This window comes from Protopterus annectens, chromosome 6.part1 (assembly GCF_019279795.1).
Source record: "Protopterus annectens isolate FY-2018-M chromosome 6.part1, PAN1.0, whole genome shotgun sequence".
NCBI classification, from domain to species: domain Eukaryota; kingdom Metazoa; phylum Chordata; order Ceratodontiformes; family Protopteridae; genus Protopterus; species Protopterus annectens.
In genome coordinates this window covers 29,925,521-29,943,190 of record NC_056738.1, presented here as the reverse complement: position 1 = coordinate 29,943,190, position 17,670 = coordinate 29,925,521, and the positions used below count along the sequence as shown (strand labels likewise).

Here is a 17,670-nt window from a genome sequence, read left to right as displayed (position 1 = left end):
GCTTTTTCTTCATTTCCTTACCTTTCTGCTTTATATGCATTTTCATAAAATTACCAAAATATCTCCAGTATTGATACAGGATCTGTAGTTATTTTTCTTGTTGTAGGCTCTGCGTGTTAGACAACAAGCCTTTCTATTAATACTAAAAAGAAGAAAGAGAAGAGGAAAAAAGAGGAAAAAGGCATCTATTTACTTCAGGAACTTTCGCACATACAAGAATAATTTAAAATGTTTCATAGACTTTTAAGAACAGAAATAGTTTTATTTAGTTATCTTTGTTGTTCTTCTCTACCTCCCTTCTGAGTCTATCCAAAAATTAATGGCATGAAGTCAACAAAGGTCCACTCTTTCTACTTTATTCTTATGCAGCTGTATTTCACAAATGTGATCGATGCTTTGCAGACTCACATTTATTAACTAATTTCAACATTGCTTGTCTTCTTCTTGTTCACTTCCAGATTAAATTTAAATTCTGAGTTATTTCAAATTCTTCTGGTGAGTTTCTGTGCTTTTCTCTGTCTCTCTAGCATTTTTCTTTGGAACAGTGGAAAATGTTTCACTGGCAAAGTCTTTTAGTGTGCTTTATTATCCAAAGAAGGAAAAGCAGAGACCCCTTCTGCTTGATGTCACTTTCTGTTGTACAAACACTTGCATTTCCTGCTTAGCCTGTTCTGCATCAAAAATGACTTTGATCCACCAAGGAAAATATTCTTAAAAGACGTGGATACAGCAGTTGCTTGAATCTCACACCTGCATCTCAACATTCCATGATTACTGAAGTAATTGTTTCTCCTGTACCTGGTCCAGAGTGGATAATCATTTTCCACAATCACTGCTGTCTTCAACTTTTAATACTTTGCTGTTTTGCCAGAGTTTTGTGAGGATCAATTCTTTCTGCTGGTAGGTTTCATCTTTACTAATAAAGGTCTTGGCTGCTTTCTCATGGCCAGACTTGGAGCATACACATGGTGTGTCCCTTGAGCTAACAGTGCCTTCATGAAATTAATGGATTCTGTTCCTTCTAGTTATCTATTTGGTTATAGATAATAGGTTTATCTAGGTTATGGTGAGTTCTGATGGTGTATGTTGGTATGTGTTCACTTGTGCTATCCGAGAGACAGCCTACTCTTTGTAAGGATCCAGCCTATATGTTGAGAGTCTCCCTGAAGTTTTCTTCTGGTGGATATGGTTATTAATTGTTGTACAAGTTTATGGATTTGGTGGTGGTGGTGGGATTTATGAGCTGCTAGTCTGTTTAAGTCTCCAGGTATTTATAGTTTCATGGTTAATTCGTTGGGATATCTAGTACAGGATGTTTCAGCAATATCACTGTTATTCCCTGATGGTATATAAATAGCTATAAAACATGTAGTTTTCCTATTGTTGATGTTTTAGGAGTGTTATTAGAAGTTCAGCATTGTTAAATTTGTGCGCTTCCTGTAGTAGGAGTAAGAGGATGAATAGGGAATGCTTATAGATTGCTGTACCACCTGCACACTTGATTTATCTGTCATGTCTGAGTATACATTATCTGGGTGGGGGGGGGGGTCTCATTATCCTATGTTTCTTTTTTTATCCAGGTTTCTGTAGCTGTGACTACGTCAGGAGTGTATGTGGCAAGGTAGGCATGTATGTTATGGATTTTATTGCACATACTTCTTGAGGTCATATTTAATAGGATGAGTTTTGGTTCAGTTTTTTGTTGAAAAGTATTAGGTGACTGATCTATTTCCAGGTTGGAGGTAATGTTTTTATGGACAGTGGGACCTGGGGTTGGTGTGAATATCAAATTTCTGAATTGATATTTTACAGAGGAAGAGTGTGGCCAGTTATGTATTGGTCTTGGTTTGGTATTTGATATTAAATTTGAATACATAGTTTTTAAGATATTTATAGATAATTAAATCAGCTGTGGTTTGTATAAATAGGGTGCTGTGGAGGAACACAGGCTGGGTAGATGTTGATACTTTTTGTGAGGATTGGTTGAAGTCCTATGTATTTGAAGGAGGTGGATTTGATAATTGGTGATGAGGAATAGTAGAGTAATCTGAGTTAGGGGCATTTTATTTAACTTTGGTTTTATCTCTGCTGTAAATTAGGATTGTAAAATGTTAGGAGGATACTGGGTTGTAGAGATGAAATGTGATAGTAATAAGGGGTATGGGAGTAGGACAGTTTGAGACAGAGTCTTGGGTGATAAACTAGAGTGGCTGTTACTATTGGAAGTAAATCTATTGACTTTTTTTTTTCTGGAGAGAACCAATGGTATTAGTTTGTGGGATATGCGGGTGGTGCTATGGAAGTAGAAATGTAGAGTAAGAGGGGAGTGAGTGGTAACTGGGGGTAGGGTAGTGAAGCGGAGTGATCCTGAGTGTTACCAAGGGAGAAACTTGGCAAAGAGACAAATACAATGACTGAACTTAAACAACCTCAGATCTTCTGAGAGAGGTAAGTAAAAGGAGCAGTGCAGTTTAAAGTACCTCTGTGCTATTAGATAAAACTCTTTATTTTGTTGATCTAGGATACAGTCTTAGTAGGAGAGTTAGTCCAATATTCCCTTAACCTAACAGTGATATGTAAAAGTAAAAATTGCACTTGTGTGTTTGAACAACTGTGTAATGGTAAGGAGGTTTCTATAGACCTTAAATTGCAACGTCCAAATGTTATCACCCCACACAAGATCAGCAAAACAATGAGAAAAAGTAAGATAAAATGCAGGACCTCAGCTCTGGAAAAATACTAGCTAAGAATTGAAAGTGGTTACACAAGTTTCTGGGGAAAAGAGAAATAAACTTAAGGGATACAGTGGATGGCTAAAAACAGCCAATGGACCGCAGTTGAAGGAGAAAGTACCAGTGGGACTGCTGTGTCTAAAAAAAAAAAAAAAAAAAAAAAAAAAAAATGCAGCAATTGTAGTGGACAAAGTTCTTTGTTTTCAGCTGCCAAAATATTTATAATTTACATAAAAATATGGTGCACAAAGTGTTGTTTAAACTACAGACTTCACTATTACCTTCATATCTATTTGATTGTAGGGACATTTCCATAGGGAAAAAAACACACTTTTCAAGCTTAAAGAGGTAGTTTAGTGCACTGAATCAATGGTGACTGTGCACAGGTACTGTCTTGGAGCTGAAAGTGGTTTAATAACTGTCTTGGGAAAGGAGAAATAAGAAAGGGAGACCAAGGGTGACTTCTGGTGAAAAACTGTAGTCTTTTTACCTTCTGAAGTAAAAGGGAGTGTTTAACAGTTCAGAGGTTCTCTTTATTACAGGTAGTGTTTGAAATAATAGACCATTTTCCGTATTTGACTATAAATCAAGGGTTAAGGTGCAGTTTTCGGTCAGTGCTCTGTTTTTCATCAAAATGTATGTTTACATTCACAGGTGACGTTTTAAATAGACAATCGTTTATTTACTCATAAGTAATTTTCTCTAAGTTTTGCAAGCGGGCAAATTTTGCAGTTGATGTATAGTCCACAGCTGTGTGTAAATATGTTTTATCTGTACCTTTGAACAGGCTAGTAGTTGAACCATTTCACTTACCTGGTGAATAAAGAAAAGAACAACCATTTTACTTGTTAAATTTGTTTGAACAAGTGAGGGGCTGTAACTGTTAACAGTTTCTAGACGCAGTACAAATTCAGAACAGTGCTTAAGGTATGTTAAGTATAAAGAATTTGCATACCGTACAAAGAACTTGAGCTTGAAAACAAATTCCATATTGCATATGACTGTTGTATGAATTTATAAGCAACTTGGACCTTCTGGTGTGGTGGTAAGCTGATGTGCAGTTTAAAATAGCCCTTTTTGATTAAGATGGGGTAGTAACTTAAAAGCCAGTAATTAAGTCAGTCAGAACCAATAATGAATTGGGATTATTGACATAGTTTATCTGAATGACGTTAGTGAAGAGAATTGTGAATCTGAAAAGGAATTCTAATCAGGGGAAAAGGTAGAGAAGCTCAAAGTGTGAGTGACTGCATGGCTGAACTACTCGGAGAAGACCAGATTGACTTGTTATTGGAAAAGATCGCTGTTGCTTCTTTCAAAGAAAGAAAAAAAAAATGATCCATACCAGAATATAGCATCAAAATTATTGGAAACTTGGAAGAATACATAAAAAAGTAATATAAAAGAAATGAAAGAATTAGAGATTTTGACAAATACTATAGTGCTTAAGTCAGAAAACAAAATTTATTTTTATTTATTTATTTCAGTTTGATTACCGGGGAAGTCCACTGGTCCAAGAAGTGCCCATTTTCAGTGGAGGCCCGGGGAGAAAAGCTCCGAGAACAGTATAATACAATATAGGTTACAGAATAAAAGCTCCAAGAAACAGTATAATACAATATAGGTTACAAAATGCAAATAAAGATTACAAAGTAAAAATACATACAATATAGTTTGTAAAAACAAGTAGGGTTAATACATTTGAGAGATGCAGAGAACTTGATGGCAGAATGTAACTACATTAGGAGATCAGTCAAGAAAGGAAAACTTGACATTTTCCGGGATCTCTGAAATTGCAGAAATGACCCTCTGGGTAAACTTCATGCAAAACCCCATAAGTGCTAATGATAGAAGGGGCAATGTGTAATATACCCCATCTCCTTCAAGTAGGAAGCGGCCGTGGCCAGTACTTACAAAGCTACAGTCATTTCAGCCCAGCCCAGTGCTTCTAAAAGAATAACTGCAACAATGGAGCCATGCCAAACCTCAGGGATGAAAGAAATCCAAGAGGAAAGATATTTAGACCTGGTCAATTAGAGTTAGAAGTGGGTGAATGCTTAGTGTTGGCTCCCATATAGAGCATATTGTGTGTGGGTGTGTCTGTGTTTGCTTCTTTTTAATCTTTAAAATGTTATCTTTATTTCTCTTGCTCTATTTTTTGCCTGTTCTATTCCTGTTGCTTGGACAGAACATTGATCAATAAAGTATTTGTTTCTGGTAACAGTAAAGGTGGCAGACAAACAAAAAGGAACTCAAAGAATCAAACCGTTTTAAAAACCATGTAAAATGGGTTTAATAAAATAATAGCAAAGCTTTTGAGATAAAACTCTTCCTTAGTGCTTTCAGCATTGGCATACATACATTCTTGTATACACCACAGATAAAATATTCTAACCAATCCATAATGCAGCCGTAATAAAATTAGTTAAATAATCAATTGCAAAGTGATCTTTTCTTAAGAACATGTTTCAAACTTATCGCTTCATTAAGTCCTGGATATATATATCTGCATGAAAGTAGTTAATCCACTTATGCTCTATATTCTCAGTGTTTAAAACAAAATGTTTCCCCCTCTAAGATTAGAATTATTAAAACATTTAACAACAAATTTAAAACTATGTAGATCTTGTGAAGGCATTGCTTTCTACTTTCATACATATATCAGACAAGTGTTCAGCAGTTCGTTCCTTCGACATTCTGTTGGTCTTACCATCGTAGAATGAAGGACACTTAACACGTGTAGCCAGATACACAACATTCTTTGTTTTACATGTAGCAAAAGTCTGAAAGCAACATACTTTTCTAGTTTTTTATTTATATATTTACACAACTGGCAAGTGTAGCATGGAACTGTGCACTTTGTTACTATCTTATACTTAGGTTGTGCATCTAAGTCTTTAAAATTATGTTGTTGTCTAAGATGTTTTTTCTCTTTTATAAGTAAATAGATGCTGTCTTATAATTTCCTTCACATTGTCTGATGAACATGATATGGACCATTTCTGTTTAATATTTTTGATCTTATTAGTGTGCGCATTGTATTTTATGTAATACCATAACCTAAAGTGGGAGTTTTTAGTTGAATTTACTGATATCCCATTATCCATCTCTTCAGAAAAGTATGGTCTACCTATATCTTTCCTGTCATCTGTAACTAACTTTTTATTATCTAACATCTCTGAACTGTAGTCTCTTTCATAGAATTCAGAATACATCTCGTCAGTGTGATTGAATACTGAAACAGATGAATGTATTAATCTACTTGGTCGTAAAAACTGACTATGAACAATGTTTTTTATAAATATGAAAGGGATGCATGCTGTTACTTCGTAAATACCTTGATGTTTGTATGTCTTTCCTATATATCATTGTACCTATTCTGCCCTCTTGAATAAAGAAATGAATGTCTAAAAAATTTAATATCTGTACTTGAAAAAGAAAGTCTAAAACTCAAAAAGGTAGTAGTGTAGTTCAGGTACTTAAGACATTCTTGCAGAGTATCTGCTTTACCATGCCAGATCCGAAAGATATAGGTTCATAGGTAGGTACTAGGCTATCGGCACAAGGGCCTAAGTAAGCTTACCCAACAAGGTTCCCTGGTTTATGCCACTCAAGGAAGTTATTTTCCTCTGCTCCTGTCTAGTACAGCCACCGAAGTGATCCCTGGGGTGTATTTCCGATTTCCCATCCACTTATCATGATTTTTCTTTAAGAGTGCGAATGAGGAACTTTGCTTGACATAGATGGGTAGCTTGTTCCAGAGTATGGGAAGTCTCTGTGACAGGAATCTATCCCTCCAGCATGTCCTGTTTATTGTGGTGACAATGTTTAGGTGCCTAGGGCGTGTAGCTTGGAGGGATTGGGATTTCTTTTGGCTTAGCATGTCCAACATCTCCGGGTTCGACATAGCTTTGTATGTTAGGCGGAGATCACCTCAGAGTAAGTGATATGCTATGGGGTAAAACTGGAGTTTTTTGAGATGGTCAGTGTAAGGCATCTGTTTGAGGCCAGTAATCCTCTTTGTGAGATACATCTGTGGCCTTTCCTGCTGCTGCAGATGTCTTGTAAGGTACATTCCAAAAGGGGCGTTGTACTCTATAATGGGTCTAATGAGTGTAGAGTAGTGGGGAACAATGAGCTCTTTTTTTGTAGTTGAGAACCCTTTTGTGATGAGATGTGCCACGTAGAAGTATTTCCTGACTACTGTGGCGATGTGATTATCAAAGGAGAGACTACTGTCCACCTAGGTCCCCAGGTCTCTTATCACACATTCGGCATTAAGTAGACTGCCGTCTATGTGGTGGTAGTTCATGTTTTCAGAGTTTTTACCAAAGGAGATGACCGTGCACTTTTTGGCATTGAGCTTGAGGCCATGGCTCTGACACCAGGCATCTGTCTCAGTGAGGACCTTCTGTAGGATGTTCACATTATTTGGGGACTCAACTATGGCTCCTAGTTTGCAGTCATCTGCGAACTTAGTTAGCTAAAGGCCTTCTGTGTTATCCTGTACTTCAGAGAAGTAGATACCAAACAGGAGAGGTCCCAGGACTGAACCCTGTGGTACTCCACTTGTCACTGGTTTGAAGTCAGATTTGGAGTCTGCAGCTTTTACAGTGTGGGTTCTGTCAGTGAGCCAGTTGGCAACCCATCTTGTGACATGGGGATTTATACCTAGTTTAGGGAGTTTAGCTATAATTCCAGAATGGGGGATGGTGTTGAAAGCCTTGGCGAGGTCAAGATAGGCTGTGTGAACCACCTTACCCTCGTTTACAGCTTTGGTGACTGCCTCAAAGAAGTCGATCAGGTTCAGGAGGCATGATCTGCCTTTCACAAACTCAAACTTGGTGGGGTCCAGACTTTGGGGGTTACCAGTGTCTTTGTTTATGAGTTCCATGATGATACATTCCATGGCCCTACAGGCCAGGCTTGCCAGGCTAATAGGGCGATAGTTCCCGGGATCAGTGGTGGCTCCCCATTTGTGGAGTGGGATAACAGTTGCTGTGCGCCATTTAGTGGGGACGAAGCCTGATGTGAGACTATGAACATGGTGCTTAGGTGGGGAGCCAGTTCGTTCTGAAGTTCATGCAAAACGCAGCCTGGGATGTTGTCCTGTCTCATGGACTCTGTGTTTTTGGCTTTAGAGAGTGCAGCTTTTACCTGCATAGTGGTGATTACAGGGACTCTGCATTCTTTCTGTTTAGATGGGCCCTTTAGGAGGTGAGGGAGGGTAAAGTGCTACCTGCCAGGATGTTGGCAATATCAGTTGGTTCTGTAATTTTCATGCCGTTGTGCTGTAACTCAGAGTAGATCTGGGTGTTGCCAGTGCGATTCTTGACATAGCTATCGAATACTTTGTGGTTGTCCCTAGAATCAGTGGTGATTTTGTTTTTGTCGCTAGCTTTGGAGGATCTTATAAGGGATCTCAGCTTCTTACTGTGGTTGACCAGGGAACTCCTCCACTCATGGGCTTTACTCTCTCTTGCAACAGTTTTTCCTTCTGTTGTAGAGTTGGTTTATGGCAGGGGACCACTAGGTTGGCTTCCTTTTTTGGAGGATAGCATCTTGGTTCCGTTTGGGATAGCATGATCCATGCAGTCATGCAAGTGCTTATAGAGTGCATCTGTGTAAGATTCAGCAGTCGTAACTGTATTGCCCATCTGCATGGGTGTCATGAAGTTCGCCACTTCTGTGTTAAGAGGCATGAAGTTGGCTTTGGAGAAATATTTTACCGTGATTTCCTTAGTTAATGGGGGGGGGGGGTGATGTGGATATCTAGGTTGATTAGCTCATGGTTGGATCTGACCAACGAGGAGTTGACTTCAGGTGTGGAACATTGGTCACTCATGTTGCTAATGACTAGCTCTAGGTTATTGTTGCCCTGGTGGGAGTGTGGATAAGTTGATCCAGGGCATTGGAATTTATGAATTCCAGAAAGCGTTGAGCGAAGGAGTTTGTACTTAAGTAGTTTTCCCAGTTAATGGTAGGGTAGTTGAAATCGCCCATTGTTAGGGTGTTTGGTTGAACCCTAATATTTTCCATTATATCAAGAAAAGAGGATTGGGAATCCTGGGCATGGTGGGGGATCTATAGCAATCTACAATTTGGATTGCAGTTTTGCCAAGAGTTAGTTGCACTTGGATAACCTCGAATGCATTATGCTGTGCAACTAGCCTGGAGGTGTGGATATCCTTGATGAATATGGGCACACCTCCACCTTTGGTGTTGTGGTCCAGGTTAGGTGGCCGAAAAGTGTGGTGTGAGTTATAGCCTGGTAATGCAGGGGTGCTCTCTGGATCCTTGAACCAGATCTCAGTCACAGCACAGATATCAATGTACTCCATTTTAGGGAGTGCCTCAAGGGAGTGCATTTTGAGGTATAGACTTATAGCATTGAGTAGCATTACCCTCAGTTTTTGCTTGCCTGTTACTGTTATGGTGGTAAATTTGTCATTTGAACCTTGCCTAAAAAGAGGCACTGTAGGAGCAGCAAGAGCCGTAGCCAGTATCCGGAATCCTAGGGGTGACAGGTGCAGGCCATCTCTGGCAAAGCATCGTGGTCTGTCGACCATGTCGTCCCAGGCAGACGGATACAGGACCCCCTTAGAATGACACCAGAAGCTTAGCCAATTGTTGAAGTCAATCATTTTGACGTTGTACTGCAGAATCTTTCTGGGTGATGGCAGGCTGCTACTCAGAGTTAGGGTCTTACCTGCCTGGGCTGCAAGATCAGAGAGCTCTTCCATATCTCTTTTCATGTAGTCCAGAGAGGTACGTCTCGGGTCATTCACACAACATGGACAATGACAGAGTCATATTTGTACTTGTTGTGGAGTGATCTGAGTGCGTGGGTTATGTGACAGGCAGCTGACAGTAACCTTTTCCTTGTTTAGCCTGGTGAGTGGGGGACATCAGTTTGCCTGACTATAGAGTCAAATATGCTAGTGTGTTGGGTACGTTGTTTTGCCTTATGGGCTGTGGTTGAGTGACACACTGAGTCTGTGGGCTATTTGAATTTTGGGGTTGTGTTGGGGGGTGGAGGTTGCTTGCGTTTCTGCTTTGGAGGTCTCTGTTGCTTGAGCAGATTATTATTGAGAGCCTCCGCAAATGTTTTTGTGTTTCTGTGTGTGGATTTTGGTAGTGTAGGTTTAGTGGGACTATGTGATGTGTGGTGTGGTGCAAGTGTTTAGCTTCTCCTCTTGACTGTCAAGTTCAGTCTTGGTTGGAGAGAGCTGTGCCTCCAGCTTGACTAGATAAGTGCATCTCTCACAGGTTGTGGTGTTGGGTGGTAGGATGAGAGGGTTATCTGTGTACATGAAGCAGTTGCTACATTGCCTCCAAGATGCCCGGATTCATCAGATAGACAGGAGAGAACACTGGGAGCTGACCCTTGGACATGCCTGATTAAAAAACGTTCCTGTAGACAAGTGAGGAAAGTGAGTATATGAGCTTCTGTAGAACTTGACATTACTAAAATATTTACAACTATGACCACATATGTGTTCTTCTTTTGGAACTGAAGTAACTACAGAGGGATAAAATTTATCAGTCACAGCATGAAGTTAAGGGAAAGAGTAGGGGAAACTAGGTTAAGAAGGGAGGTGAGCAGCAGTATGGTTCATGTCCAGAAAGAGCACTACAGATGCAATGTTTGCTCTGAGAGTGTTGATGGAGAAGTACAGAGAAGGTCAGAAGAAGTTGCATTGTGTCTTTGTGGACTTAGAGAAAGCATATGACAGGGTGCCTAGAGAGGAATTGTGGTATTGTATGAGGAAGTAGGGCGTGGCAGAGAAGCATGCAAGAGTGGTACAGGATATGTACGAGAGTATGGTGACAGTGGGAAGTTTGTGGTAGTGTGACGGATGCTTTTAAGGTGGAGGTTGGATTACATCAAGAATCCGCAATGAGCCCTTTCTTATTTGCAGTGGTGGTGGACAGGTTGATAGATGAGATCAGACAGGAGTCCTATGGACTGTGATGCTTGTGGATGATATTGTGATCTGTAGTGAGAGTATGGAACAGGTTGAGGAGACCCTGGAGAGGTGGAGATGTGCTGTAGAGAGGAGAGGAATGAAGGTCAACAGGCTAAGACAGAACATATGTGGGTGAATGAGAGGGAGGATAGCGGAATGGTGATGATGCAGGAAGTACAGCTGACGAAGACAGATGAGTTTAAATACTTGGGATCAACGGTTTAGAATAATGGTGAGTGTGGAACAGAGATGAGGAAACCGAGTGCAGGCAGGGTGGAGTGGGCAGAAAAGAGTGTCAGGAGTGATTTGTGATAGACTGGTACCAGTAAGAGTTAAAGGGAAGTTCTAACAAGAGTGTAGTGAGACTTATCTGTGTTATATGGATTGGAAAGAGTAGCACTGACAAAAAAAGACAGGAATCAGAGCTGGAGGTGGCAGAGTTAAAGATGTTATGATTTGCATTGCGTGTGACAAGGCTGGACATGATTAGGAATCCATATATTGGAGGGTCAGCTCAGGTCGGACGGTTTGGAGACTAAGCCAGAGAGGTGAGACTGCATTGGTTTGGACATGTGCTGAGGAGGGATGGTTTTAAGCACTTTAAGGGACAAGAAAGAGGAGGTTGTAAATGTAATAGACAAGATCTGAAATGCTAAGTGAATCAGTGGAATATAGATTTACATAAATATATGTAGCTGTATTTTTTTGGTGTCAGAATAAAGCTACTTTTATGACACACAGTAAAAAATATGCACCACTAACTGTAGTTTGTAAAATCCAGACAAACAATGCCAAAGGAGAAGTACTGCACTGTTAAAAAAATTCAGGTGCAGCTTATTTAGAAGTTTATTTTTAGCGATTTTTTAGTACAAGTACATTAAGAAATGAATGTTCATTGTGGTGCCTTACAACTTTAAATCGAATTTGTCATCTATTAAGACCAATTAGTCAATTAAAGAATTAACCACTATGTATATAAGGTGAACAGAATTTCCATATGTTATCTTGAAAAAGCCTGGGAGAGCCCGAGCGAAAGCGCTTGACTTATTGGATGTACTGTGGACCGGGATTTTTGTACTGCAGACTTCGTATGTGTTGTGAAATCGTATTAAACTTTGGATTGGTTATTTGGGTCCTGGTTTCGGTGATTCTCCATCTGTGAATATTTTTACCAGCTTATTTAGAAGTGCCTTTGTCTCTTTTGAAAGAGACATTGTCAGAAGTGAAAAATATTTAATTGAACAAGTAACCTTTCAGTGACCCCTATAAGTGTTTGCCCGCTCAGCATCTGTTTTGAGACTTTTAAAAGAAAACTAGGGACCAAAATAATTTCCCCATTGATAGAATTATATAAAGTAAAACTGGTTTCCCTCATAGTAACAACATGTATTTGATAGAAAAATGTATATAATTTGGTAGAACTGTTTTTCTTTCATAGTAACAGAGGTTTGGTAAAACTGCTTTCTATCATAGTAACAGTGTGATATTTTTAAAAATATGTGACACTGCATCTGCAAGTATAGAAAAGAAATGAGCAATAAACAAGTATGATAACAACAGAATGTGCATACATGGAACAAAAAGTACTAGACTTCTGAATGTTTTTGTAACAGGTGGCAGTGACAATAGAGACTTATTGAAATATAAACAGTTGAATGTATACAGACATGCAGGTGAGTAAACTGTTAAAGGGAAATGGCTAACAGAGCAGAAAAAGTTAAGACTGTCCAGTCTATGAGAGAACATTTCAGCCTGCTAGGAACTAGTTTTCTGTGAATGAGATAAGGATGCAGACAAAGAATGCTTCAATACAGGAAAGGAATGTTTCATCAAGGATGAAGTTTGAAACTAGGTAAAAGTGACTGTAAAAATTGTCTAGTGGACATTTTGTAGTTGAAGTAATCTGAGGAAGTGTAGTGTATGTGACAGTCATATGTGTTATAAAGAAATTGTAAAAATTCTTGATGGTAGTGCTTGGTTGGCTTGTCTTAGTAAACCTTTCAGTAAATAAGAATATACAGTTGTACAGTATCTTAGTTTGCATAATCTGTTGTTAATTCAATTTAACAGCCCTTCATTTCTCTACAGGTGCTTGTGCTTGGATATGCACTTTCAGAACCTTTCATCCGAGGAGGGTGAGGAGGCAAGCACTTGACCCATTTTGTCAGTGTTCACTATTCCAGCTCTTGATTTGTCCAAGCTTCTAGTCAATCTGAGGTATCCTGGGTCACAGTGAATACTTTATTCTTCTGTAACCAGTAAAGCTTGGTTGTACAATTATTCCTCATTAAGGGTCGATAGATTGTTGGTCTTTTTGCCAGAAGGTGAATGTTATGGTTCATTTATCTTCTGAGTACTGTATTTTGCAAGCTGGTGGTGTACCTTTGGTGGATTTTCAACTTTTCTCCACTGTAGTACAGCAGTGGAGTTTATATGTATGATTTAGAGGGTTTGAGGGGAGGCCTCCATCCAAATAATTATTTTATATTTATCACAGTGTTGAAATGTGCAACAATAGGACCATGATGTAGAAGAAAAAAGCGCTGAAGATCAATGTCTAACCATCTCTAGTACTTACCTTAGATTTACAGTTGTAGGGGGATTATGTGTTAAAATGTGTCCAGAAGGGGTTTAGACCCAGGAATGATTGCTAACACGGGTCCTTCAGGAGTGTGGACACGGGAATAGGTGCTAACATGGGTCCTGCAGGTTGCCAAATTCAAGTGTTAGATATTGTAGTCTAAAGCATTTTGATCATCAATATTATGTTCTCATTATTGTGCAATTTAAGGTTGTGATATATGGTTTACAAATGCATATATGTATTTATTTTTTGTTTGGTTTTCAAGTTAATGCTTTCTGGAATTGGATTTTCAGGAAAGCTGTAACATAAAGTATTATGACACTTGCAGTCCAATTCTCTCTTCCTTAGATTTTTCTATTAATCTGTTTGCTGTAACTTCTGCCTGCTGCTCCACATGACCTTTCTGTATACATTGTCTTATAGATGGAGTGATCTGTTACTGTATCAGTTTTAACTGTGTTGGATGGGGTTTATCCACCAACACACACTAGGCATTTTCAGCTGTCTACAGTATCTTGGACCTGTGGAGGAAACTACCTCTTTCTGGGCAGGATTTCAACTTGCAAGTGCAGCAAACAGCCTTCAATGCTTGTTCCCCACTTGCATACTCATTGGCTGTTCATTAATAGACCCTTCTGCTTCCCCCATATGCTGGTCATTTTGTTTGTTTGTGTCTTTCAACTTTTCCCGGTAAGGGTCGCCACAGCTGAACTCCAGTCCGCTAATGATTGGCAGTAGGTTTTTACGTGCTGGCTTGCCGGGCCTAACGCACAACCTTCAACGAAGAAACGCCCATTCACGCATGTCACCACACAGAAGACGCTCTAACTGAGAATCGAACGGGCAACGTCTAACTGTGAGGCGACAACGCTACTGCAGCACCACCACCGCATTTCCATGCTGGGCATTTTGTAACAAATGAAATTTCACTGCTTCCTGTCCATTTTTAGAGTAATTGACACTACTTTGCTATGCCACTCACAGGATAGCTAGATAGACAAGGTTGACTACTGTTGTGATATGTAGTATATGCCATGTAGCAGCATCAAATTCCTGCCTTGACTGGTAATTGCAATAGGAGTTATCTTCAGCAACTCGCATGTTATATTCACCCATTGTTAGGCCTCTCTGTGAACTGGCTTGCATAGCTGACCAGTTGTTTGTTCCAAAACCATGCAACTTCACTGCTAAATGAGTTGCTTTTCCTAAGATGCCCTATCCTTTCTTCCAGTTCCGTGTACACATTTAACCTGTGTTTATATCTGTAACTCACTTCAGCAGCTCATTCACCCTGTCCTGTATGAACTTTATTAGGTCTTAGCCCTCATCTCCCTCCCTTCCTTAAGGCATACTCTCTTACTCTCTCTCTTTCTGTTCTATTCTCTGTCTTCCTATTTACTTGGCAACATCTTTCTGTTGTCTTAAGGCTTTCATATCACCCTCCTGTTTTGCATTACAAGATTCAAGCGCATTTATTCTTTCCTTTTGCTGTACTGCACTGCCGGCCAAAATGCTCCCATCCATTACAAGTATTTTGACTCCTTTTTTAAGGCCCCATTGTGTTAGATCACACAGATATGTGTTGATCATTTCTGGTGGTACACCTATCTAGAAAAATCAGCTTGAATATAATCCTCTTGGAGCCTAGACCACATCTCCTGTCTTTGTATGTTGTTTAATTAATCTTGTGAGCATATGTTGTATTTAAGTAATGACTATGTAAGATGCCTTTATTGGTAATAAATTTGCTTCATACAAAAATAACCAGGTGCATGTAGATATTTTCATTTCTAACTTATTACTGAAATATCTGTGAAAACAGCTAGAATAAGTACTGGAGTCACACTTATTCTTTCTTCGTCTTTTACAATATTTTTTTAATATTGCCTTAAGGAACTAGTGACATAATGATGCATGAACATGGTGATATCAGTGATGACATTGCTGTTTTTGTTTTCTTCTTGGTGTAATGACAAGTCAATAGATGATCCTGCTGTGTTCAGGTAAAGAGCTGTCCTGCAGTCCTCTTGTTACAGACTCCCCTTTAGTTGTCACCAAACATCAGAGCAAAGTTTTACAGATCAGCTAAGGAAGTGCAGCCTTATCTTTTCTTCCACATCTATCTGCTCTGAGCATGTCTGTTTCTGGTAAATTCAAGTGGAGAGATCCCTTGAGTTCTGACTGAGAAGGCTGCATGCTTGAAGTCCAGATTGGAGGCCTGGTACATTGTCACCTTCACCCTGAAGCACATATTACTTCTTGGCTAAAGCTGAGAAGATTCTGGCTGACTTTCCTGGGATGGTTAAGACATTGTACATGTAAGAAGTAATTGAATTACGGCTGAACTTTGCCTCATGGGAGGATATCCTTAAGGAGCACAGACCTGTGCTAGCACACAACTCCACGCAGGCCTTTCATAAATACACTGTTTTTTTTTTTTTCTTTTTGCCATTTTTTTTTTGGTCTTCTGGACCTAACTTGAGTACTGGGCTAGGTGTGGCCCATGGGCCTGGTGAGGAGAGTGAGGCTTCCCAGGTTTTGTTGTACTACTGTCGGAGTGTTTTCTCCTAAGTCATTTTTTGTACCACAGCCACTTTGATTTCTGTTAACATTGTATCAGAACATTATTCCTTGGCCTTTGATTCCAAATGATTGGCTTTTCTTTGAGACCTCAGTATTTCAAAAATTGATGCTTTTTCGCCTTTGCCATTTGGCCTTATTTTAGCATCATTCTCCCAGTAATTATTCCCAGTGGTTTACCATTGCAAGGCATCTTCCTGTTGTGACACATTGTCATTATATCACTTTTATTGTGAGAAGGTGGTCTTTATGAGTGTTTAGTACTCTTCCATTGTTCTTTTGTGGTTGTTCAAACATTTGTTTAATTTTCATAACTTTGTGCTCGGCCAGTTTTATTAGGGTCTGACATGGGACCATAGGGTAGACTGCACCATGCTAGTCCAAGTGTCATCAGAATATGTAATGGCCAGAACCATGCAATTTTTAATGTGGAAGAGAAAAGAAAACTTACCAGCTATGCACTGCTGAAGATTTACTTACAGATAAGCTGATGTAGTGAATACATGTTTGCTTCATGCTGACCCAAAATACATTTTGAAATTCCAGTCTGTGCAGTCTGCTTGTATCAGAATAGAAAACCTAATGCATTGCATACGTGTATCTGCTATCTGCCTGTAATAAAATGGAGTATATTTTAGGAGAAAATTGAGAGTATTGGACTTTGTAGCATGTCTCTAAAAATGCTGTATTGGCAGCATAATTGGACATGGCTGCATCTTTTTGACAGCCTCAGGAGATCAAAAGGATGGTGTTTATATGGCAGCGGTAAGCTTGCATTGCTTTTTGCAGGTGCCTTGATACTTGTGTTTCTTTTTAATTAGTTCTGGTTGAAAAGCGGACTAGTGTCCCCCAACCAGTCACCCAGAATGGGTGCAGGAAGTTGAGGGAGTGGAAGTTGCTCCATCATAACCAAAATTGACTATCTGTCTGTATAATGTAATTTGTCTAACTGTTGATATATCCCTCTGTCTAAACGTTAATTACCTGTCAATCAATATATTCTCTACCTAACTATAAAATAATGACTGAGTGGGTGGAAAAAAGAAATGATAGTGTGGTCACTGAACATTAGCCAAGTCTGTACACTCACAAAACTGTGTTGCATGCTGTTTTGAAAATGCACTTACGTGAGGTCTAGTATCTTGCATTATTCCCCACTTAAAGAGATAATAGTGTGAAAAGTTAAAAGCTGAAATCATTTGTGTTTTTGCTTGCAAAGCATATTACTAATGGGTTTAATGAAACTGTCAGTGTTTAAAAATGTAAAGCTGTAATATTGTTTTTGGAATTAACAAAAAAAATCAAAGTTGCATATTGGGAGCCTAATAGAAAACTAACTTTTAGGCTATATTTAAGGATTTTATTGAGTTGTTCCTATGTTAACCCACTGTTTGATGTTGTGGTAAATTACTCTAGGGTACTCCCCGATCTACGTCACAGCCTTCAGAAGGTCTGGGTAGTTCTTCAGTGGCTGAAAGACAAAATGAGAGCATTTCTGTTCACAGAGGCAGAGAAGTAAGTATTCCTTTTGCCTTTAATTTTTCTTTGTAGATACTAATGCCAGCTATAGAGGACCTGTAATATTACTGTAGAGCTTGGATGCTGTGCTATTTCTTTATAGATACATCAAAGTTTGGTGACTGTATATTGCAGGATACCATATTTTTTGCTGTATTGGTTGTCTAGTTTAAGAACAAGCCCATCACACAGCCATAAAAAGACTGGTGGATATTGGGGACTGAATATATCAGCAACTGTTTTCCTACTCTTTAGATGTATTGTCAAATAAAAGTTTTAAAAGGCC

General features: G+C 39.2%; 1 protein-coding gene across 1 annotated transcript in view; it reads left to right on the top strand.

Moving 5' to 3' along the window:
* LOC122805248 (golgin subfamily A member 4-like) overlaps positions 1-17,670 on the top strand; it is a 1,317,313-nt gene that overhangs the window by 17,523 nt on the left and 1,282,120 nt on the right. The window contains exon 2 of the mRNA XM_044075338.1: positions 17,283-17,381. Within this exon, the coding sequence (XP_043931273.1) occupies positions 17,283-17,381 (99 nt within the window). The remainder of the gene's footprint in view (positions 1-17,282; positions 17,382-17,670) is intronic.